The following is a 24990-nucleotide window of genomic DNA, read 5'->3' as shown; positions in this document are numbered from 1 at the left end:
TCCCCCACCACCACCACCACCTCCTTGGTTAAAGTCTTTTTAAAGGCTTCTTGTACAGTACTGTATGTGTTCATAATCTGATGGGAAGTTACCAATTATCTCTCCCTAATTACATCCGTATTACTGCTTGAAAAATGAGCTTTCTGGCATTTCTAATGCTGCTAAAGAGTTGGTGAATGAGAGAGGCGAGCGCAAATCTTAAAAAAAAAAAAAAAAAACTGAAAATTTAATGATCTACATTATTGCTTACAACTATTGCTCTTCCTTGGGCTTGGTGAAGTTAATTAACAGATTAGGATGGGGGGGGTAGTGTGTGATATCCCTTGCGGCGCTGGATAGTATTGGCCAATGCAAGAAATGTGTAATATGTATATATGTATATTTAGAATAATGATAATAAAAAAAAGTCTGGATTTATGTGTTTGTGTTGAAATGAGCCACATCAGAGCGCATCAACTGGAAGTTTTAAATGCCCACGAGGTGCTGGCGTTAATGGGGCTGTTACGACATCAAAATGTCACGTAGCAAGCCGTGGCTAATCCACACACACACACACACACACACAAAAAAAACAAAAAAAACATGGAAGTGTAAAAATGTTCCTCTTGGCTCATCGCTGGACGTGTTGATGGTGAGGTGGTGGTGGTGAGAGGGGAGGAAAAAAAAGTGAAATTGACAATATCATTGTAGGAGCGCACTAAAGGGGCGACGGTCCGCTCCACTACACTGAAGTAGGGATGTCTACAGTGGAAGAAGAAGAAGGGGGAGGGTACCACTTTGTCACAGGCTGCTATGTAGATTAACCTTTCAATTAGTTGTTATCAGGTCCTCTCCATGTCTCGGCGCAAGCTTTTCAGCCTTCGTTTCAGGACATCAAATCCCGCAAAATCGCTCGGATATGTCGCGTCGCATTTTATCCTTCGACGTTTTCCCCGATAATGAAGAGGACTATCCGAGGGGGGGAAAAACTTGAAGAGGTAAAACTACCAGCAAATATTTACGGTAGCCTGTGCCCTCTCTCTCTCCCTCTCTCCCTCACGCTCTCCCTCTCTCGCTCCCTCTTTCTTTTCTTTTTTTACCTCTTTCCTACTAGTTATATGTTCATCCTTGCATGAAACTTGCCGTTAATTTGTTGTGCCTTCTCGCCCACGGCGGCGTCTGATTAGAGATCGGTTCTGTGCAGCCTATAACATCTTAACAGTGGTGGTGGTGAGTGTGTAAGGGGGGGTGGAGAAAGAAAAATACTGCGAAAAATCAAAAAGGAGGCTTGTGTATCATTTCTAATATATATATGTGTATAGCTTAGGTGAGAAATGTGAGGTGAAGCTGAGAGATGGGGAGCACTACTTGAAGCGAAAGAACTAGCGATACATAATTGAGAAGCGGTGATGAAGGAGCCACTCTCCCGGCAGCCGTGTTAACTTGTATTCCCTACTGAACATCTTTACTCCCCCCCTCACATCCCTCTCTCCCGCCTCCAGGGCTCACTATTTGTCCTCATTGGAGATATTTGATAGTTAATGGTGATAAAGAGGTCATGCCATCGTTGCACGGCGCAACACGGGACGTTAATATAATTTTGCTGGCGGATGTGGAGCGAGCGCAAAACCTACTTTTTTTTTTTTAACATAACGCGTAACGGAATATATATTTATCTTCCCCCCTCTCAATTTAATAGTTTAAATGTTAAATATCGGGAGAATTACGGCTCCTCTAGGGGAAATTATAAAAAAGGGGAGGAAGATAAAGAGAGAAGGAGGCAGGGACGGAGGAGGGGAGAAGGCGATAGCATGCATTTATGCCTGCAGGAGTCTTGCATATGCTACCTGGAATTATTTAAAAATAAATAAATAAATAAATAGAGATATGTGTGCCACTTTAAACCAGTAGTGAGGGCCTTTGCAGGTTTTATGCAAACAAATGATAGATTTAACAAACAGCCAATTAAAGTCTAAAACGATCCAAATCACTTTCAAGTGTAACCAACTGTTTCAAGGAGGGAATCGGAGTAAAGGTGGGCCGGTGTTAAACGCTTTGTAAATGAGGTTAAATATTCGTCTCATTTAATTGCAACTTACTATTTAATGCCTGATATAGTGTATTTATAACTTAATAATAACCCTTCGCTACGTATGGAGCCGCAAGTTCAGATGTAACGCGTGCTGGAGGTGAATGATATCAATTCGTCACTGTAGGCACCTTAAGAGGCGGGTCAATTGAGTGAAGTGACAGATCATACAGCCAGTGCCGTGCCTCTTAGAGTGAGCTCATACATAAAGATTGACATGTGCTTTATCAAACCAGAAATCGGATCTTGTCTTTACAGCCAATATTGAAGTTGCTAGGGAGGGCACATTAGTGTAGGTAAGCTTTAATGAGACTCCATTGGATTGTAATCAGCGTCATGTCGGATTCATGTAAACTACAACATTGTAACAAAATGGCGACTGTTTAGGTGACATCAGTAATGCTGGCAACGCTGTCATTTATCTGCTCAACTCGGCGGAGCGCAAACTCTTCGGTGTGTTAACGTAGTTTTTTTTGTCTTACCACCGCTTTCTTCCGTCGTCAAACGGCTCGGTGGCGACTGCGGACGTGCCCCGAAGCGCCTGTCAGCAGCTGTCAGGAAGTGAGCATTGATTATTACGTGTGTCATTAAAGCTCGCGCTGATCAGTTTCGTCGCCGCGGACGTGGAGCTGTCAAAAAAAGTCTCGTGCGGACAACTAACGGTTAAACTTTTACGTATGATTTTCTCTTTTTGACTGTAATATGTGTGTTTTTAGCCAGTTTGTGTGTGATATTTACGTGCAGCAGAAATAAATGTTAACTCCTAAGGTTGCCTCTGTTTTTTTCCAAATGCGAAAGGGACTCTGAAACCGAAAATGTGTTTCTTTCGAGGTGACTGTGTACACTTTCCCAGAAGTCGGTAGAAGTTTCTAGCTGCCTGTCATAGTGTGAAAACTTACTACTTTTAGAAGAAGGGGAAAAAAAGAGTCTCTTTTGAAATGGACATCTGGTTTGGTGTGTGGATTATAGTGTCAGACTATGGATTAAGTCACTCTGATTTCTTTAGCAGCCATGACAGCGCCTGCATCTGTTTTTATCCATCTGTTTCTCATGTTTTAGCACATCTTAAAAAGTCCTGCATTCCTCTGGCTTAGCTTTCATACCCGATGTGCCATCAGATAGTTTACAGAATGTGAATAAGGAGAAATAAAAGGTGATCTGACTATTTGTTGTTTTTTCTTTTTTCTGTTTTTCTTTTAGATTTAATCTGGAATTTTAATAAACTCAGCTCCTGGTCAGCTGGTGACTACCATTGTGGAATTTACTAGTGCCAACTTTTGTTGAAGTTCAATGTGAGATACCCAGGATTGAGAAGAAATAGTGAGCGGATGCGGTTGTGGAACATAACTTCTTGATCTTACTAAGGATGTGGATGTACCCAGTTTTCAGCAGCAGAAAGGGGGAATCTTTATGGATCTCATTTTTGTGAGGCTAATTGTTCAACCATGGTAAAACTTGCAAACCCTCTTTACACTGAGTGGATTCTTGAAGCAATACAGAAAATCAAAAGGCAAAAGCAGAGGCCCTCAGAGGAGAGAATTTGCCATGCGGTGGCAACGTCACATGGACTGGACAAGAAGACCGTCCTTGAGCAGTTGGAATTAAGTGTTCACGATGGCTCTATCCTCAAGGTTACAAATAAAGGAAGCGCCTCCTACAAGGACCCAGGACATCCCGGAAGAGTTGGATCAATCTTGCCTGCAAATGCACCTGTGCCATCGAAGGAATCTATATGGAATTCGAGCGATCTGCGCCATATTGATTGGAATAAAATGCTTAGGAGGGCCATCGAAGGCCTGGATGATACCCATGGCTCCTCGCTAAAGAACATCGAGAGGTATCTGAGGAACCAGGATGACCTCTCAGACATTGTTGATAACCCCGCTTTCCGGCAGAGGTTGCGGCTGGCTGCTAAGCGAGCAGTTAACACTGGCAGGTTGTCAAAAAATGGTCCGAGGTATAAGCTCAGCCATGGAAGCGTAGAGGGAAGGAGCTCCAGGTGTCCAAGTGCTTCCACCTTGGTCCTGTCATCTGTGACACTCCTCCCCCACGAGCGAGACCAGGTACACACTCCTCGGCCTCTGCATTGTTACTCCTTCTTGATCTTACTTCAGTCGTGTTGATTCATGTGTCATTCTGAGCTTTTCTTTGCCTAATGCTGCTGTTAACCCAAAAGGAGACATTCCTAAAAGTAGAAACATATTCCTGCTGTTGTTGATGTCTTATTGTTTTTGATCTTCTTGTCAAGCTCTGACATGTGCCACAGCTTTTTTTGGGTTCTTCAGCAGTGGCATTTATTTGAAACCTTCAGCAGTTGGGAAGGTTGAAAGTTCAGGCCACTTAAGAGTAGGACTTTTATGATTGTTGTCTTAATCTTTGGGACTTAAAGCTGGGCAGGTCTGAAACAACGCCATCTAGAGTGCGTCCCTTTGGGATTGTGTTGCTGTTGGTCTCCATAATAAGAGAGCTTGGATAATCAGAAAGTCATGCTGACTGTGTGGTAGGCAGTCTGCTGTAGGCTTCCCACAGGTTATGTAACTCTAGCCTAATGACCTTAAAGGATGTGGCTGGCGTTCTTGTGAGTTGGTGAACAAAATTATGATAGATTATTGGTAATTTGCACGTGAATGAGCATGTGTTGAGAAAGTAAGACTGAATATTCTCCCGACTGCATGCAGCTGTTATGAACTTGGTGCAAACTGAGATGCCCCAGAGAGGAAATAACACCATATAAACAAACTTTCGACATCCACAGGGTGGTTTATAGTTTGCAGAGATTGTGTCTTTGTTACTGGTGTTTAACAATAACACACGCTGCTGACAAATGTCTGCAAGATGACAGCACTTTTGTTCTTGCTTTGCAATTTTAAGACACTGTCAAAGAGTGGGAAGAGTGCTTGATGGAAAATGGTTTTCACTGCGTGACCTAAAGTGCAGTGTGTAGTCATCTAGTTAGTGTGTTGTCAAGGCTTTTTGCATATCATGTGTTGAGGCTTATCAAGATGAAATGCGGTCTAGTTTATGCACAAGTTATGCAGCTGAAGTAGCAAGCAGCATCAGGCTATAGAGATGTCACTCTGCTCTTCACCAGTTTCACAGTGAATAATCAGGAAGCGACACCTTGATACTGCAGCCACAACTGTGACTGTGTCTGTGGTGAGGCCAAAAGTGAAACTGAGAAGTGTTTAGAGACACAGTGTCCTGCAGTGGTTCTCATAGCTGAGGAAGGCCTGCTGTTTTCCATTTGGAACATTTCAACCTATTGCTCGCGGCCTGATGACATCACCTCGCCGGGTCCAGGTTTGCTGTTCACTTCAAAGGATGAGACAGCTCTGCCTGCTCAGTAGTTGAGTGTGTGTGCTGAGAATAAGAGATACTTTGAGGTAAAAAAGAGCAGTCTTGGTTTAGAGTTTATTAGATTCTGAAGAGACTCTGGCAGGAACAAAGGCAAGGAATGAGAGTTTTTTTCCTGCTGTGTTATGCAACCACTTGAGCTCTCTCTCTCTTTCTCTCTACCAGCACTGTTCTAATAGGACCCCACCCCCTCACTCAGGACAGCCTGCTCTTTTGAAGCAGCATAATTTCCTGTAATGTACTTAATTTAGAATCCCCAAGTAAATCATCAGCATCTCTTCAGCTGCGTTTCTTTCTTTCTTTCTTTATTTTGCATTTTTCTCTTGTACAGATTTCAAATTGCTATTGGTTTTTAATCACCAGACACAAGAATATTCCTAATGGAAATTAATCCAGCCTTCATAGCTGAGTCAGTGGAGACTGTGTTATGGAGCCTTATTAAGACTTATTATTTTAAACAACTTCACATCACTGTGCTTGGAGCATTTCATCAGCGGCGTACACAGGTTGCACATTAGCACTGTCATTATCAGTCTTTATCGCTTTAGCGGAAATCATATTTATAGTTGTCTGTTAACATATAATGAAAGTGTCACACAGTGCACTTCGTGTACCTAAACAACAAGGCATAACCCAAAGTATTCCTAACACCAAGGCTCTGTTCTCAAATCCTGTTGTCTGCATCTGTTAGCAGTGATAATACAGACTTCGTTGATCGGTGATCAAGGACGACTGCTAATGTTTTTCCCCTTTTGTCTGCTTGAAGCAAGTCTCAATTCAACTTTGATGAAGCCTTAGCTGGCAGATTTTGCACAGTCGAGTTAACAAAACACAGGGCTTTAAAAGCAACAACATTTTGGAAATGACAGAAAATTAAGCAAAACGTCCACAACAAGTTCTAAAAATTCAGCTTTTGCCTTTACACCAGAGATATTCATTATAACATTTTGTTCTTATAGGTGACCTGTAATGGTAATTTCAGCTCTATATTTTAATTCTTGGACTGTACTACAGTAGCTTTGCGTTGTTTATGCGTTGATAATAATCTTTATTTATATTATATCGACTCTAATAAGCCATTTTCTATCTGTCTTTTGCCCCCTTCACACCAGCTTTTTTCTGATTGGTTGCCCGTCAGAAGCAGAAGGTTTGAACAGCATATAAGGTTATCCACCCTCTGTGACTCTGCTCCTGATTGTTTGTTGATCTTATTGTTATTTTGTCCCTTTTGCGTACAAAAATCATTGAGATCATTATGTGCATTTGGACTGTGAAGGCAATGTTGTCTGCCCTTCTTGAACTTGCTGCCTTTTGTCTGGGTGAGTTATCATCACATATATCAAAAATCACCAGTTACCTCCGAGCCACAGTGTTAAATCATACAGGTGTAGAGTCATCACAAAGCTCATCACATAGATTTTTTTGTGGTTTTATGTCCATAATCACAGCTGTGTGAGCAGCAGTCTGCTTCTAATGCCAGCCCGCTTTCAAATATTGACCTGGCAGGTTGGAAAATAGAGTAATCATTGATGTGGCAGTAAACTGCTTCCCCTCGCCGTAGCAAGTAATTGATACAGCCAGGAACAATGACCAGATTGCCATTGCATCCTTGCTTCACTTTCCCTCTGGGGTTCATTTGGAGTGGAGTGACGGGTTGAAGGGATGCTGCTGTTTTTGTGTTTTGTTGACGAATGGAAAAGGAAAAACAACACCTCCCCCGATTCAAATGAGGGTCAGAGGGAGGTCAGTGCCAGCAGAAATTTGAAAGATGCAAATTGGGTTATGGTCAGGATGATGATCTGCGTCATAGAAACCAGGAACTAATTATGGCCATCCCTAGAGGGCCCTCCAAGGCTCCAGTCAATTGGTGAGGCCTTAGTGTGTAAACTGATGATGAGGTGGGTTATTTACGGTCACACCCTGCGAGTGTCATTTTCCGTTAAGAACTTCCTCTCGAGCTGAGAAGGAAACCGCAGTTTGTTTGTTGCTTCTGTAAGAGGCTTTTATGTATGATCTCACATTTAAAGGGAGACTTGTGAAAGCCATACTGCAGCCATCTCAGTTAAGTCTGGTCTTGATTTCAGCCTAAGATTCATTAGACTTTGACTGGCTTTGTATGAAGTAATGACACAAAGTCTTCCCAGCTCTCTCTGAAGTCGGCCTCTCTTCATTCTGAGTGATCAATGGGGAAATCCTCTTAAACCTTGAGCTCATATTTTACTTCTTCTGAACTTAACCGTAAGCCCTTAAATGAGCGTTTGTTCTGAGACTTGCAACATTTACTGTGGATCATGGCAGTAACAATGAGAGCATGTTTTATTATTGAGGTAATTTGATTACATGCTGGTTAATCCTTTCAGACTGGAGTGCAAGCTTTAAGAATTGGATTAAGCCCTTAAACTATGATTACTAAGATCACTTACCCATTCAGATGTAATGGATAAAAGAGGTGGATCTCAGATGCAGCATATCTCTGAGGATAAGATTCATTTATTATTCATTTCTAGTCTGTGAGAACTCCACTCTTTTATTTTTTTCCCATTCTCTAAGCTGCTTCTTCCCGCTGATATTTTCATGGGAGTTCATTGAATCCGCACTTTTCATGTTAACCAGCAATACATGAATAGTTATCTCAAAATCTGGATCAAAGATTTCAGCGCTGCACACACAGTCTGTCATTCTGTCCCTTAATCAGTTTGTCTTTGCTTGTGTTCCCACACCAGCTCCGGGTCGACCCCATCCCAATATGCAGTTTCTGTCTCGGAACGAAAGAGTCAAATCGGGACAAGCGGCCAGAAGAGCTGCTGTCCTGTGCAGACTGTGGGAGCAGTGGTAAGTCACCTTGTGTAACGCTTCACTTTACTGCATGTTCCCACGAGCCATAACATACTGTAAACAAGACTAAACTGCTGGTATGTTAGCTCAGAAGCAACAGTGTCAGCGTATATGTGGACATAGGTCAGAAATGTGGTTAAAATCTCTGCACTGGCGTATAACATGATGTCATATTTATGCTATATGTATGAAATGTTGTGTTTGAAATGTTGTGCAAACTAAGCTAGATTTCTATCATCAGTCAAACATTTTGCACATTTAATGGTGTTAAAATTCACAGTTTAGTATGTGCCTGTGTTTTCGTATCACGACTCAGTAGTGCTCGATGTTTTCAAAAACATGTTCTTGCATTATTTTGGCATATTATCAGTATCCCAACAAAAACATAAACATCTTCTTTTCAGTAACGCTCCTTTGTGATACATTAACTTGTTTATTTCTCAAGTATAATAAATCCTACTTGACCTAAATTTACCATTTAAAGGCAGCGGTGTCAGTTTTGGCTGCAGAATAGTGCAGAATTACCACTTTCTGTCTGTGTGTGTGAGTGACTCTTTCTCCTTCTTTCTTGTCAACACTGAATACACAGCCAATCCTATTTGAATAAACTTTATTACCTGGGTGTTTGCGCTCACAGTGAGCTTTTACATTGTGGCAGGTTGATTGACCCATAGCGTGCGAGCAGGTTCTGGCCGTGGAGGAAGGCCAATTAAAATGTGTAAAGCAAGTTAACACATTGTACAAGATCAATAAAAAAAGACACACACACACTGTGTACTCAGCTTTAAAGGGCTAACCCTCCTACCATGTTGTACCTGATACACAGAACAACTGTTGAGCAGTCAAAACCTAATGGGTAGAAGTCACGCTCCAAGAGTGTGAATATATAGACATAAATAGATTATTCGGGGGTAGAGTGGGGCATTAAGCAGACACATTGCCTGATATAAACTAATTACATCAGCAGTATTAAAGAAATGCCAACAAATTTCTGTCATCTCACAGTGTTCAGTATATATTCAAGTCATCCAACCTTGGCGGTAGCAGTTTTCTGCATCGGTTAGGCAGATTTCATATTCTTTCACCATATTTTTCTCGTCCCTTTAAGGGATTTATTGGAAGAACAATCTGCAAATTGAGTGGCTGGAGGGATCCAAATTACTTGCAAGCCTCAGAAGGGCAGATGCTCCAAGTGACCATTACAATCTGAAATCACCCAAGTCATTTTCGCTCACTTCAAATTATTTTATAGAGCCACTCCAGTTATAGCAGATCAAAGATCAACCTTTCCCCGCTGCAGATTGTTGGCATTTCCTTTAGTGTTCTTTTGTTCCAGACAAAACTGCTGACCCCCCATAAAATTACCTCTGCCTAGGAGTCATTTATGTTTGAACAATTATTTTAAATGCCGTAAGGAATTGTTCTCCTGGTGACATTTTTATAGCTCAAATTTGACTAAGTAGCGTCGAGGTGGTTTTCATTAACCACTCGTAGTGTACACAAATTGTGCTCTCACTGTAAAACAGCTGTTTTACAACCATGAGAGGGAGCCGGGTGAGAGAAGAGGCAAGCTTTTACATGACTTTCATGGATCAGCTTCCATTAGAATGAGTGCTGCTACTGTTTCTGCCTCATTAAGATCAAATTATCTGTAATTAGTGGCTCAGATGTTTGATCATACTGTTTTTAGACACAACTTGTGCCAGGAGGAAAAGTGTTGTGGACATACAGGCACAGGCCCAGCATTGTTTTTTAGTGATGTAATATGTTAATGTTTAACCTGACTGTGTTGACAAATGAAAAACCTTGTCTCTGGCTCGGTGACAGCGCCAGCGGTGGTAAAATGTCCTGTGCTAATATGCATTTTTTATTGCTCCTAAAGGACATCCATCATGTCTGAAGTTTTCCACTGAATTAACCTCAAATGTGAAGAGATTACGGTGGCAGTGTATTGAATGCAAAACCTGCAGCTCCTGTCGAATACAGGGGAAAAACGCTGTGAGTATTACACATGCATCTTAACACACACCATTTTCAGTGTTGTTGGCTTGAAGGTAGATCCCATTTTGTGCATCCCTGAGGATTTGTTGAGATTTGTAAAGCCTCTCTTGTGCACAATTGGGCTTATTTTTCAAAAAAAGAAAGACTTTAAATGACGGGGGTGTTACATGTATGCAACTGGGACATCCTTTACACATGCCTGCTGTTCCCTTTCAGGATGAGATGCTGTTCTGCGATTCATGTGATCGGGGCTTTCACATGGAATGCTGCGATCCGCCGCTTTCAAGAATGCCAAAAGGTGAGGTGTTTATACTGTCTGGCTTCTCTGTTTTCCCCCCTCTGCTGTCAATTCAAAGCCTTTTCTTCACAGAAGGCCGTTTGGGGCTGTCACTCAGCACACAGAGAAGCAGCGGTGGCTTATTAGGAGCTTTGCATGCATATCAAATTATTCCAGCTTCCCTGGGGAGATTTGCTATCTCTGGATTACAGTACTGACCCTACATTGAGGCTTGTAATGATGGTGCACGTACTGTAGTAGGATATTTGGCAGGCAATTCATACGAGTCACATAGCTGAGCTCAACAAGCTGACGCAAAGTCTATTTTTCCAAACGGAGAACTGACCCAATGTTTTTCTTATGGATTTTCGCTTTGTGCTGAGTAATTGATTGTCATTGTGAGCTGGTGGGAATCTCGCCAGCTCTTCCTATTAAAGGAAATGTTTCAAATGAATGTACTGTATGTCCTCTGAATTGATGAACCCACCCAAACGGTACTCTCTCTGTTTGGACACCCTCCAGGAACCTGGATCTGCCAAGTCTGCAGGCCGAAGGAGAACGGGAAGAAACTGCTGCACAAGAAAGCCGATCAGATCAAACGTCGATATGCAAAGCCAATCGGAAGGCCCAGAAATAAGCTCAAACAAAGAATGTAAGTGTGCTGTAATCTAACTAACAGCAGTTACATTATACTCAAGGTTAATTGTTTGGTGTAATAATAGTGCATCTGCTGGTAAGATCTCAATACATGGCAACATTTCTGTAGAGAAGTCAAATTGCCATTTTTATAGTAAACGATCCATGGTCCTTTGCAAACATGCATGCATTACAGTTTATAGCTTGACTCTGGTTTAAGTTCCTGACCTGATTAACTATAAATTTAAACATAAGCTATAATACATTTAGCCTCCACAGAGAATAAGAACACCCAAAAATGGAAAACAAATACAGATCCCTTCTATGCATTACATAGAATTAATATTGGTAAATTCACGTGTAAACAGCACTTAAGTGTTGTTATTGGATAAAGGAGATCCGTAGACTTTATATATATATATATAGCCTTTATAAAAGATGGTCGTTGCTACCAAGTCTTGTTTTTCTAATAGCCAGCGGGAGGAGACTCATCTACTCAAAAATGACCTTTCTGCACCCTTGTTCTGTGACCTCTGGAACCACTTTCCTAATGAATTTGTGGTTTCTGTCATACTAAGTACAACATAGTTGAAGTTATTTTTGTAAATAATGCTCGTGATTAGTGTCAAAAAGGAGAACAAACCTGAGTATGCTTTAAGGTAGGGCTACCTTAGAACTGATGGCTCACTTCCCCTATGAGCGTCTGCTCACAGTGATGGCTGACATATGTGTGGCTACTTCCATCTTTTTAAACAGTCTATAGCTGGACGGTGTGTTCGCTCTGGGCTGTAGCAAGCCCCTTAAAACTACAGAAGGTTTAGTATTTTCACTCTCTTGTGTATTCAGGCAAGATGTGCAGATGTATTTTATATCTTGATTTGAAAATATATCTTGACATAAAAATGTTTAAAAAAGTGAATGTAAGATGATTTGTGCAGCCCCTCTATCATTACAATATTTCTATTTAAATGCTATTTTCAGTCAGTAGCAGTGCTAATAATAGTTTGAATGCCCTTTATTGATGCCGCGTGGGGGCATTTCTGCTGTATGTTACAGCAACAACAGTAACAGTTAAATTATATAGATGGTTATACAGGTTATAATTATATAAACAGACATTTTTATGTGTGAAAATGAATAGATGTCCACAACTTACATCATGCTGTGAGCATTTTATTCATCCTGTGCCTGGGAATATGAGCTCCTGGTGTCAGGGTAGAGAAAACAAAAATTATTGTGTCTAACTAAGAATCTCGCAGATAACTCTGAACAGGAAATATGAAGCAAGACTTTAGGCTTTGTATAAATATTACTGTTAACGACATTACATTTCTGAGAATGATTTGTGCCTCAAAACGTTAATGACATAATTACACGTCTGAGTTGATGTTTTTGGTTACATTCATGTGTCAGCAGTGAGATCTACATTTACTTTGCTGTTCTTGTCCCGGCAGGTCTGTAACCAGTGGTGACGGCTCCATGGTAGCACTGGGAGGAAGGGGGTCACCTGGTAGGGGTCAAAAGATTACCGTCTGTTCCACACCTTCATCTGGTCATGCTGCATCTGTGAAGGACGCCCGAGACAGATTTGCTGTTGCAGACCCTTGTTGTGCGGTCGACGCCACCCAATTCACCACTTCCACTCCCTCCACCACTCCCCTCCTCACGCCCACCTCCACCCCAGCTACACTCACTGTTAACAAGAAAATTAAAGGGCTTATCGATGGGCTTTCGAAATTCTTTACTCCTTCCCCCGTGGGCCGTCACATGCGAGCTGTAGCCATAGAGTCGCCCGCCAAACAGTTAAGCTCTAGAGAAAAGGGTCCACCCAAACTGTCCAAGCCACCAGAGCTGTTTGCCTTTGCTGCTGATGCCTCTCAAAAGATAACCCCCTCATCCTCTGCACTTCCTCCTGCTTCCACATTGCCCGGACTTAGCCCCCCCTCGCAGGTGTCCAGCAGCTCCACTTCTGCTAACTCTCCCCAGAGCTCTTCCAGCCAGTCTAGTGTTCCTTCCCTGAGTAGTCTCTGCAATAGCAGCCAACTTAAGGGACTTTTTGACGGACTCTCTCACATTTTTACTACTCAGGGACAGTCACGGAAAAAGCGACTACCTTCCTATGCGCCACCTAAGCCCCTGCCCCATAAGCAGTACTCCCCCCATACGTCCAAAACGGGGCCCCAGCGCCTTGGAAAGAGCGAGTTTAATAAAAATAGGTTAGACTCCACAACTGCTGGGCCAGGCCGACCCAGAGGACACCCGTTTAAGATGGTCAGTCATTTCAAACGTAACCCTTTCTTTAAAAAGCGCAGGACACTAGGCAGGCTGAGGTATAAAGGGAGCCCTCAGAAGGGAGCCCTCTCACCAGGAAAGGGAGACTTGACTGACGGAAGAATTAAGCCTGAGAATAATCATGGTAAGCAAGGCTCGAAATTCCAACCAAGACCTGCGTCTCCACACCTCTAAGCTTCTTCTTTATTTTTTACTTTCATTTTTTAAAAGCTTGACACTCGCAGTTATTTTTTTCCAGACTAGAGCTTATCTTTTCTTTGAGAAGGCACCCTCAGCACTCTAACAGACTACTAATCTTCCTCCTAATTTAAATTCTTTTAGTTTATTAACACAATTTCGTTGCGTTTTGACTTGACTGCGGAGTATACGTGGCTTCCATCCTCTCGCCCGTTGGCTTTTGTCATAGTGCATGGCCCACTAACTCCCTCATGTTGCTCCTTGCTCTGTCTTCGACCGTCTGCAGTAGTGCGCCCATTGTGATCACTACCTAGTAGAGACTGTAGTCCCATCGCCCTCTTCCTCATCCCACCCTCACTCTTGAAATCACTGTCTCCTCTCAACCTCACTTCCAGCGGTCATTACGAACCAGTGATTCACCCACCCAAGCTGACTCAGAGCTGACATGATGATTATGGCCTAAGTGCAGTAACCCTTACATTTCACTGTCTTCAGGAGTGAAGTCACAGCTTAAAAAAAAAAGAAAGACATGTAGGGGGAAAAAAACCAAACGGATGTATGTTTCAAGAAGTTCTAAACAATATCCCGCACAAACACTCGTTACTCCTCCAGCACATTTCCATAAATATGTTAATGATGCATCACTTCCACTTGTAATGGGTTTTTGTTTTGGTGGTTAAGTCATGGTGTTGATGTCTTTCATAAAATTACTGCCTGCTTTCCAGCATCAGTTGCTTTTCATGTCGACACTCGCTCCCTTCACTGCATCTGCTTCTTAATTCATGGGAAACTGTCTTGGTGGATGACTAAGCACATGAAAGCGGTTACGCAATTAGAGTGATTTAGTTTCACTTCATTACATTAGGGATTTTCATATAAACATGCAAAGATGATACATTATGAAATTCCTCTGAGACACAGCCTCAGACAGGCTCAGCAGCAGTGCTCACAGTATAAGCACATTTGCATAGAATGCATTTATGAGATTATTCCACGGCTGCTTCAAACGGGGCGCTGTTGATGTGCCGCCTGATGTGTTGATGTCGTGCTATTGTTCCTCTAACAGGCCACAACGGGGAGCTGCACGTGAAGCAGGAGACCCAGGCAGACTTTGCGGCCATGTCCAGAGACCACGTCACAGAGGAGGACATCGAGACCTTCACACGAATCCAGGAACTCGCTGCTCAGGTAGGAAAACGCTATAAATCTTTTGCTCATTTTACGTGCTTGCAAGAAAACTGAAAGGAGAACCAAAGTGGGATTATATACACAAAGAAGGTCTTTCAGTGATAATATGTCATGTCAGTTTTATTCAGCTCTCTTGAGTATATTGTAATATAAAAGGAGCCAACTTCTAATCCAATTGTGTTCATTGCCTAATTGGTAAACTCTTGCCAATAAAAAAGCTAAATACAAGCCAAGAATACATGAAACAATAACCCATGTAAAAGAAAGTCTTCTTTTTGACTTTTTTGTGTCATTTTGCACTTCTTGGAGGTGAACATTTGTCAGCATTTTTAGACTAACACTTCAGACATACAAGCCTAGAGACCCTCCGGAAAAGTGTATTTCCTGACCGGTTTGGGAGTTATTAATTAAGGTTGCTGGCAGTGTCCATATGAAATCGGTTGCAAAGAGGGTGCTGCACCAAAGGCTCCTTGCATGTTTTGGTTGCTAGCAGGTTGCCCATAGTTTGCATGGAAGAAAGTGACTTGTCTACCCTTCACTTTCCGAGCTGTAAGGAAACTTGTGCAATGCTAACTGGAGAACGTTCACCCTAAAAACTGCACCTTTTGAAATGTGTTGGCTGTAACAGTAAAACACCACTGTCCGGTCTGTAGGCCCGTGCAGCAGGGCATAACTGAGCAGGCTAACAAAACATTCGTATAGGTTAAATTCTCCGCCTTCTTCAGACTGTTTATCTTTGACTGAGGGTACAATTTGGCCTCAGTCAAACTGTTTGTCTTTCCACAGAACATTTTGTTTTTCTAAGACCCTGAAGCATGACTCTGGAGTTTCACTCTTAATTTAAACAGATAGATATACTATACGTCTGGAATGCATGGGTCTTAATAAGCAAAAAAGCTTATTTCACTAATACTTACGAATTTAAAAGGTACTAACTTTGGTTAAAAAGATCAAGGGCTCAAATATAACATAGTTTGTTTATAGACTCAGAAAACCATATAGACATCAGAGAATATGCAGAAATGCTGAGTAAAAATAGTCATTTGAAAGAAAAAAAAAAGAAACGGAAACCACTGGCTCAATCGGTAACTGGGGTGTCAGCATGGTAAAGCTTATCTTATTTGTGCGACTGATTTTGGGCAGATGTATCTTTCATTTCTCACGAGAACCATGAACCACAATCTCGTCTCGACAGAGTTCTTGACACGAGGAACTGTAATGCTGAATTATCTGGGTCACTATATTTATCAGTGTGTCTTTGTTAAATCTTTTTACAGAGAACCGGATCTCGTTCATCACTGATGAACACAGACTCCGTTCGATGCCCCGCTGTCATTGAATTTGGGAAGTATGAGATCCAGACCTGGTACTCATCACCTTACCCACCTGAATATTCAAGGTAAGTAGTATTTTTTGCACCAGATAATGCCAATTTCTTTTGTTGCTGGTGCCGAGTTTATTTCAGTGTCCTGTTATAAAGCCTCTCATGCTGAAGTACAAACCTCAGCTCTCGTTTTTGTCTTCACCAGATTACAAAAGCTTTATATATGCGAGTTCTGTCTGAAGTACATGAGAAGCAAAAACATCCTCCAGAGACACACAAAGAAGTGTGGCTGGTTCCACCCGCCAGCCAATGAAATCTACAGAAAGGACAACCTCTCCGTATTTGAGGTCAGCTTCCCTTTACAGCAATAAAGCAATAACTGTATGCTGCATGAGATCCCACTGAATGGGCTCTGGGAGGGTGGGGGAATGGGAACTGTTTGAACAGTGTCCTCTTGCTCTTTTTATTCCGTGTTTAGGTTGATGGAAATGTCAGCAAACTATTCTGCCAAAACCTCTGCCTGTTAGCCAAGCTTTTCCTGGATCACAAGACCTTGTATTATGATGTGGAGCCTTTCCTCTTCTACATACTTACAAAGAATGATGAGAAAGGCTGTCATCTTGTGGGCTATTTCTCCAAGGTAAGAATTACGGAGTGATTTTATGGGAAATGAAGGAATACCGCACATCATTTGTGAATGCTGATACTGAGACCTCACAGTAGTTTGTCTATTTAGTGATGTGGATTTAACTTCCTCACAGTGGTTCAAATGTGGGGAAATTTTCTGCTTTCTCAGTTTTAGATGACCGTAAATTGATCATCTTGGAATATCTAATGTTATAAAAATTCAAATGTCAGTTGCAGCCGTAATTCTCACACGGCGATACTTTTTAGTGAAACATCTCGGTTTGTGTATTTGATGTGCATGTGCATGTGCACAGCTTTAGACAAGGACAATGGCAGGTGCAGTAAATTGCCAGCTTCAGCAGAGCTCTGACATACTTGATCTGTTTCTCCTTCCCCCAGGAAAAGCTTTGCCAGCAGAAGTACAATGTCTCCTGCATAATGATCATGCCTCAGTACCAAAGGCAAGGATTTGGAAGGTTCCTTATTGATTTCAGTAAGTTCCTTAATGCCTTTTTAGACCACCACACTTGGTTTTTATTATTGGTCTTTACAAACAGTTTCAGATTAAAGGCAGAGTTTTGTAGCTTATGGCAAGGTGCTGTTATTTTGTTAAGGCTTTTCAAGGGTGTCTAATCAAGAGCATTCATGTACAGTGCTTAGGCAATCACAGAAGATTAGGAGTGGGAAACATAACATTCTGGCTGCAGTATTAATTTGATGGCCAGTAGTTTTCACCTAAGCATTGCCTGAAGAGCCCCCCCCCCCACACAGACACACACACACACCAAATTCTCTCTCCTTGACTTCTGATGAGCCGTGGATGCTGGTTTTTTGTTTTAAGTCTAGTAAATGCAACACATACAATATTTAAAGCCCACAGTCCACTTATGAAAACAGTTGCTGCCTTGAGTGGATTTTTGTGTTTAGGCAGGCATTTTTTTGTCATTATAGGCATTTTATTATTTTTCAAGGGTTGTCTCCGTGCCGACCGTGGAAGACAAGGAAAAAAAGGAGCGAGTGCAGGGGTGGGCAGGCGGTAATGGAGCATTTGATTTCCTGTTCACTTTGGGAACCATTGAGACAGAGATGCGAGAGGATCTGTGATATTGAGAGTGTGCTGATAACAAAGACAGGGATTAAGGGAGATTGAACACAGCTGAGTTCTGAGCTCTTTGACGGCTTTATTGGAAAATGTAGCTTTGGAGCTGGAAGTTGTTTAGATTAAGATTTTCTGTTATATTGGATTGTATTAGAGGAACACTTTGTCTCAGGTAGCTCTCACAGCAGAGCATTAGTGTGTGTAAAGCGTTCTCTTTCAAATCATACTTCACAGGTCTCAGAGTAGCGCTTTTGTTTTGCTTTATTAATGATAATATACTTGTGAAATGACACAAAATGAAAAACGACTTTTTCAATTAACTTATTGGAATATTCATCTCTAAGTGTATTTATCACAAGCTGCTGTTAGCTTTAGTAATGAATATTGTCATGATTACTGGAATATTATGTGTTCCCTGTTTTGTGATTAGGTTAGCTTGTTTGGTTCTCAGTAGTGGGTGCACATTAAAAGGCATTAATTAATTTCATGCCGCTCATAATGGATGACCCTTGACAGGGCTGCTATAAAACTAATTACACACAGATCCATATTAGTATTTTTTCCTTGTGCGTTATCTCTCCTAAGTGCAGTCTCCTGTGAGCAATGACATCCAGCTGCTTCTCTGTTTCGCTCTGTGGCTTTGTTTCCTCTTTCAACCTCCTTTGTTGCCCTTGCTGGCATGTGTCATACCTTCTGACGGAGGTTGAAGGAGTGGAAAGCTTCTCTCCCTTTTCGCACTATTTGAAGGTGAATCCCAACTAGGGTTTGGCGTCACATCTTTACATGAATACAGAGGGAAGGGGGGAGGCGCAGGGATTGGATTACAATCCGAAATAACCCAGCCGCTGCCTGCAGCTCGACTAAAGCATTTTGTTTTTGTTTGAATCGTGTCTTTTTAGGTTACCTTCTCACCAGGCAAGAAGGACAAGCTGGATCCCCAGAGAAGCCGCTGTCAGATCTGGGTCGCTTATCCTACCTGGCATATTGGAAAAGTGTCATACTGGAGCACCTTTATAAGCACCCAGATAAACACATCAGTGTTAAAGGAATAAGCAGGGCCACTGGGATGTGTCCACATGACATCGCCGCTACTCTCCAGCAGCTTGGCATGATTGACAGACAGGATGGCAGGTCAGTTTCAGAGCCACAGTCTCCTTCAACTTGCGCTGCCGCTGCTGCTTCTGCTGTCTGACTTATCCAGGCCAGCGGGTATTTTTAACAGCATATCCATTAATGCCGCCGAATATTGACAGAAGTAAGTCAGGTTAAGCACCCCCAAGGACACGAAGCACCTGCTGCCCCAATGAGCGCTACTTTAACGCTCGTATTTAACCACACTTCACCCTCTGTTACCTTTTGTTATGGATGTAGAGTAATGTGCTTTCCTCTTCGCGAAATAGGATCGTGCTGATCAGAAGGGAACGACTGATTCAGCGACACATGGAGAAGCTCAGGGCGAACCCACGTCAGATCGAGGTGGATCCAGACGCCCTGCGTTGGACACCTTCCACCACTCTGAACGCTGTCCTGTCTGAGGAGGAGAGGGAAGCAGAGATGGATGTAGGTTCCTTTGTTCAAGAAACACTAGTTATTTGTTTCTGCTTGCCTGCAATGCTGTTAGTAAATGTTTGTTTGATTAGCTTGGGAGTTCAAATAGAGGCCATTAATGGGAAAGGCATTCTCACTGTCAGCAGGCATCTAATGTTGTGCAAAATTGCTCTAAATCAGTTCACTGCATAATTGATAGTACTGAATATTCCATGAAATGCAATCTTTCCACGGTCGCTTAACAGGAACGTTTCCTTCATGACGGGCAGACATCCAATCATGACGCTGCTCTTATTATCAGGAGAAACCTGCAGTGATTCATTTGTCATGATGTTAATTCCAATCTCTTGCTTTCCCATTAGCGTCGTTGCTCAGATGTTGGATCCGTGCGTGCGCCTCTCCCAGAGATAATGCATCTTGTCTTTTTAATTACCAGGCTGAGCGGCTGAAGGAGCAGGCCAGTTGCTGGGAGAAGGAGGAGAGAGAGGGCTACATGATGACTCACAGTAGTAGGCAACCTCTCACGAAGGTCCACTGTAAGGTTCCCTACAGGACCTACGAACGAAGGCCCGCACCGCCCTGGACCAGGCGCATCCAGCTGACTGAGGAAGTGAGCGATGAGGAAGCTGACGACGATGACGACGACTCAGATGGCTCACCACCCATCTTGACAAAAGCCCATGCAATGCTTGCAGCCAAGAGAAAGGTGACTGTCAGTGTTTGTGTGTGCCACTGTGGAGTTTGCTTCTAGGACAAAGTGGGATTGAGTGTATGTCTAGATGTTTTCCTTCATTAAAGAGCATGTTGTGGTTGAGATGGAAAGGTTTGATAAATATTCATGAATTCAGTGTAGGGTTCAGTGGCTTCCTCCTGTCATCTCGAGCCTCCCTGTGTGCCTGCAGCTGTAGATAATAGATTGTGTTTTCACTGCTGGTGTCGAGACTGTGCAGGCTAAACCTTGTACTATTGTCAGTGGTCATGGTTAATTTACTGCCCTCCACTGTGCTCCTCACATCTGTTCCGTCTATATGGCACTGCCCCCTTGTGCTGGAGATAATATTACAACTGGCTGCATGATGTCAGGGGAGACCTTTTCAACTAAAACACTATGGAAACCAGAAAAGAATGACAGTGGTTGATGGGGTTTATTTGGTGCATTAGTTACTGTATTCATTTCGCATTTTTCTTATGAAGGATTTCGGAGGGAAGAGCGGTTACAGTCTGAGGCAGTCGGTGGGAAACAACTGGAGAATGTAAAATATAGACTGTGGTTTCTGCTTACTCTGCCTTTCTCATTTGTGGGTTTCCACACCAGCCTGCATTGCTCAAACATTTAGTCTTGAGCTGTGGTTTTAACATTTTGCATTTAGCACAGAATCCTGTATGGGTTTAAAAGCTGTACCATCATGGAGGTCATCCACTACTGCCCCACTTTCCAGCATTAACAAAAACCAATCTGCTTTGATTGAGGTTTGTTTTCATTGGTTCTTCTCATGTTTGTATTTCAGAGAACCCTGGTTCTGAAGAAGAGAGGGCGTAAAAGAAAGCGGATAAACAGCAGCGTAACGACAGAAACCATCTCAGAGACGACAGAGGTGCTGAACGAGCCATTCGACAACTCGGAGGATGAGCGTCCCATGCCCCTTCTGGAGCGCACTTTTAGAGTCGGTGAGATGGATGAAGAAGATGAGGAGGAGGCACACAAGGACAAGACACCAGCTGCACCGATAAAACGACGAAGAGGTCGCCCAAGGCTGGAGAAAAATGTGCAAAAAGACAATCTCGAACACTGGAATGAAGGTACTTGAGCTATGACTGCTGTTTACAAAAAACAACTAAACTTTATATTTCTTATGTTATTTCTCTACACTTCTATGCCTATGTCATGGCAAACCAGTAAAGTGTTGCATTGTTTTGATCTGTAGGAGCTGATCTTCTCTCTAAGAGACCCAGCAAACCCCGTCCAGTGAAACGGAAGAAAGGCTGGCCCAAAGGAGTGAAACGTGGACCTCCTAAATGGAAGCTAAAGAACGAAAGAAAGATGGGCTTTAAGCTGAACCTCTACACACCCCCTGAAACTCCAATGGAGGCAGAGCAGCACCACATTCATACTGAGGAAGCAAAGAATGGGCCGCACCAGGATGGCGTCCATGTCGATGAGGGCAGCAAGGCAGGCAGAGGCTCGGCAAGTCCCAATATAATGCTGGACAGGTTCCCCTCTGAGCCCCCAAGTCCTGCTGACCATGGCTCCCACAAGTCGAGCTCTCCAGAAGCATCACCGGTAGCTTCTCTGGTGTGCTCCCCAGCTGCCTCTCCTGGCGCAGTGTCCCCAAGGCAAGTTGATGCAGCTGATTCACCAGAACCACCTGAAGATGACCAGCAGGAGGTCCAACATGAGCAGAAATCCCCAGCCAAAGATGTAGTGCACAGCACAGAGGGTGCTGTATCGCTAGAGAATGAGAATGAGGAAAATGAGGAGGGCGAGCAAAGAGCCCAAATAGAGGATCAGGATGCAGATGATGAAGATGACCGCCACAGCAAGACAGCAGGGCCAGAGAATAATACAGAAGACCTGGAAGAGAGTTCAAAAGACTTACCCAAATGCATGCCAACTTTTTTAGATGCAAAAGAAGACAATGACTCTGAGTTGAGTCAGCAGGTTTCTACAGTACTCTGTAGTGAAGCGGAACCAGCTACTGCTACAGAAAGCATCCAGGATAGTGCGCCGGCAGAACCATCAGAAGCACCTGAAGCAGCAGCAGTCACTTCAAAAGCAGCTGTAGACTCTGATAATCCTGCAGACTCTGAGTCAGAGGAAGAGAGTTTGCATAGTCCTTGTCCAGAACACCACCTGCCTCTTCCGCCTGCAGAGAGGCCAATACTCAATCCCATGCTGAGGGAGGATCCCCCAGTCTGCACAGAGATTGACTCAGAGACAGCCCAAGCTGTTCAGTCCCTGACGCAGGAGACCGAGCGGGAGAATGTTTTCCAGGACTGCGTGGAGAGCCAGGAGCCCTGCAGGAACCTGCAAACGTATGCCCATGTGAGCCAGAGCCCCCAGATCACCTCGCTGGACGACTGTCCTCAGTCAGATCACAGCAGCCCCCTTTCCTCTGCGCACTCCCATCCCAGCCAATCAGTACGCTCAGTTAACAGCCCAGCTGTCTCCATCCTGGACAGTGGCTACACGCAGATCAGCCCTGACCACAGTGCCATCTCAGTGCCGTCGCTCCATAATATGGAGACAAGTCCCATGATGGATGTACCGTCGGTGTCGGATCACTCGCAGCAGGTGGTGGACAGTGGCTTCAGCGATCTGGGCAGCATTGAGAGTACGACAGAGAACTACGAGAACCCCAGCAGCTACGACTCCACCATGGGCCAGAACAGCTGCTCATACGGCAGCATCCCCCCTAGCGGCCTGCCCCAGAGCAGCTGCGCCGTGAGCCAACAAATGGCTGCCGTTAACCCCGGCAGCTGCGGGATGATCCAGCAGAACAGCCTGAGCTCACCGCCGCACTGCAACGTCAAGTCACCGCAGGGCTGCGTCGTGGTTGAGAGGCCTCCGAGCAACAGCCAGCACAACCAGCACAGTCAACACAGCCAGCGCAGCCAACACAATCAACACACCTCCCACAGCAGGCACGGCCCACACAATCAGCACACCCAACACAATCAGCACGGTCCACACAATCAGCTTACCCAGCACACTCAACACAATCCCCACAACCAGCATAGCCACCACCACAATCATCACCTGCAGCACAATCAGCTCAGCCAGCACAATCCGCATGCTCAGCATAGCCTTCACAATCAGCACGGTCAGCACAGCCAGCAGCAGTCTATGACTCAGTGCGCCATACCCACCAATTTCGCCACCACCATGCAGCTGGCAGACATCCCTGAATCTGACAACCGAAACTTTACCCTCTATGAGAGGATCAACCACCAGGGGGAGTATGGCAGCGGGCACTATTCTCAGTCCTCTGGCCTTAGTCTCGCCAAATTGCAACAATTTACCAACACATTCATAGAGCACCCTCACTCGCTGCCTTTCAACCACTCGGCCTCACACCCCATCACATCATACGCCAACACCCCCTCATTATCATCGCAGCACTCTAGCCTGGTATCCTTGTCCCAGACGCCACATCGAGTCCCCAACCCACAGGTGCAGGCCACCGTGACCCCGTCCCCGAATCTCAGCTCACCGCCACCCATGATGCTACAGCGCAACATGGGCATCCCGCACTCGCAGCGGATCCAGCCTCAGATGGCCTCCAAAAATCACATCTCTGCACGCTCCAAGTCGGCCTCGCTGTCGCACCACCAGCAGCAGATGTACCCCCGGCCGCCACAGGCTGTCGCCATGCAGGCGCCATCCAGGACGCTGACCGCCATGCCACGCATGAACATGAGCATGAACATCATGCCGGCACCAGCCTACAACGTCAACTCCATGAACATGCCCTCCCTCAACGCCATGAACGGCTACAGCATGAGCCAGCCCATGATGAACAGTGGCTACCATGGCAACCATGCCTATATGAACCAGTCACCCCAGTACTCTATGCAGATGGGCATGATGGGAACACAGCCATACCCCCAGCAGCCCATGCAGGCTCCACCACATGGCAACATGGTGTACACTCCAGCTGGGCACCATGGCTACATGGACACAGGCATATCCAAGCAGTCCCTGAAAGGGCCTTTCATCAGGCGGTAACTGTCCGCAGGACTGAGCTGCTTCTCCTCGTGTGCATTTTGCTGTTAAAAGATGCACTGATTTGGCCTTTTCCCTTTTTTCTTTATTTCTTTTTGTGTGTGTGTGTGTATGTCTTCATTTTTCCTTTTCCTTTTTTTTTTTTTTTTCTTCTTGTTGTTATTGTTAATGACTTATTAGAAAAACCAGCAGAAGCAGCAGCACTTGGAAAGAATGCAAAAAATTTCATCAGTGAGTAAACTTTGAAGTTAATGTTTGAAAAGTATTTTTTGTTCCTCCAGATGGGAAGCCTTACATCATTATGATGAAAATCTATTTAATTAGTGTTAGTGTCTCTGATGTGTCTTTAGACCAGGCGGGTTCAGAGCTCACAGATAGAGATTTCATCAGTGGTCTTGTGTAGCAGCCTCAAATGAAGCCATTTAACGTGCCTGCTACAGGTGGAGATAGTGGCTGTTTGAACCTGTTCAGTGTACCTGTCTAACAGTGCTGACAGTTAGTTTGTACTATACTCATGCCTTTGTATATTTAAATTATTGTACTTATTTTGTAAAGTGACAACTAGCATGCTTCAGTCTCTGTTAGTGACAGTGCATTGAGTAGTACTGTACAAGTGTTGTGCTTAATAGCAAGCCATTTTAAAAATATCTGGCCTTTACTAGGTTTCCCTCTATGGGGAGAAAGATGAAAAACTATATTTTGTTAATTCTAATAATGTAAAAAAAAAAATATGTAAACTTAGTCTTGTTTTCTGTTTGGTTTGAGAGGTTTTATTGCTATGTATGTATAATTCTGAAGTCTTTTGTAACAGATCTCCTTGAGGCAGCTTTCTGTTTAATAA

General features: G+C 43.7%; 1 protein-coding gene across 6 annotated transcripts; it reads left to right on the top strand.

Moving 5' to 3' along the window:
• Positions 1-601: 601 nt before the first annotated feature.
• On the top strand, positions 602-24262 carry kat6b (K(lysine) acetyltransferase 6B). 6 transcript variants are annotated; one of them, XM_026178556.1, is made up of 17 exons: positions 602-977; positions 3269-4131; positions 8146-8254; positions 10140-10255; positions 10475-10556; positions 11058-11187; positions 12626-13587; positions 14707-14828; positions 16106-16227; positions 16358-16499; positions 16631-16792; positions 17179-17272; positions 18778-19009; positions 19279-19438; positions 19863-20132; positions 20935-21226; positions 21352-24262. In XM_026178556.1, the coding sequence occupies exons 2-17, from the start codon at positions 3514-3516 to the stop codon at positions 24150-24152; spliced, it is 6414 nt and encodes a 2137-aa protein (XP_026034341.1). In that variant the 5' UTR covers positions 602-977; positions 3269-3513; the 3' UTR covers positions 24153-24262. The 6 variants fall into 6 exon arrangements, with proteins under 6 accessions (XP_026034341.1, XP_026034342.1, XP_026034343.1 ...); XM_026178557.1 differs by lacking the exon at positions 602-977 and adding an exon at positions 2371-2521; XM_026178558.1 differs by lacking the exon at positions 602-977 and adding an exon at positions 2528-2629.
• The last annotated feature ends 728 nt before the right edge of the window (positions 24263-24990 follow it).

This window comes from Astatotilapia calliptera, chromosome 8, assembly GCF_900246225.1.
Source record: "Astatotilapia calliptera chromosome 8, fAstCal1.2, whole genome shotgun sequence".
In the NCBI taxonomy this organism is placed as follows: Eukaryota; Metazoa; Chordata; class Actinopteri; order Cichliformes; family Cichlidae; genus Astatotilapia; species Astatotilapia calliptera.
Note: the sequence above shows the minus strand (reverse complement) of the source record. Positions and strands in the feature narration are given on the sequence as shown.

Bases quoted from the DNA above. Each gene is read 5' to 3' on its own strand.
- kat6b (XM_026178556.1), top strand. From the start codon at position 3,514: ATGGTAAAACTTGCAAACCCTCTTTACACTGAGTGGATTCTTGAAGCA. The intron at 16,793-17,178 runs GTAAGAATTACG...TCCTTCCCCCAG, and splicing joins TTGTGGGCTATTTCTCCAAG to GAAAAGCTTTGCCAGCAGAA. The intron at 20,133-20,934 runs GTGACTGTCAGT...TTTGTATTTCAG, and splicing joins TGCTTGCAGCCAAGAGAAAG to AGAACCCTGGTTCTGAAGAA.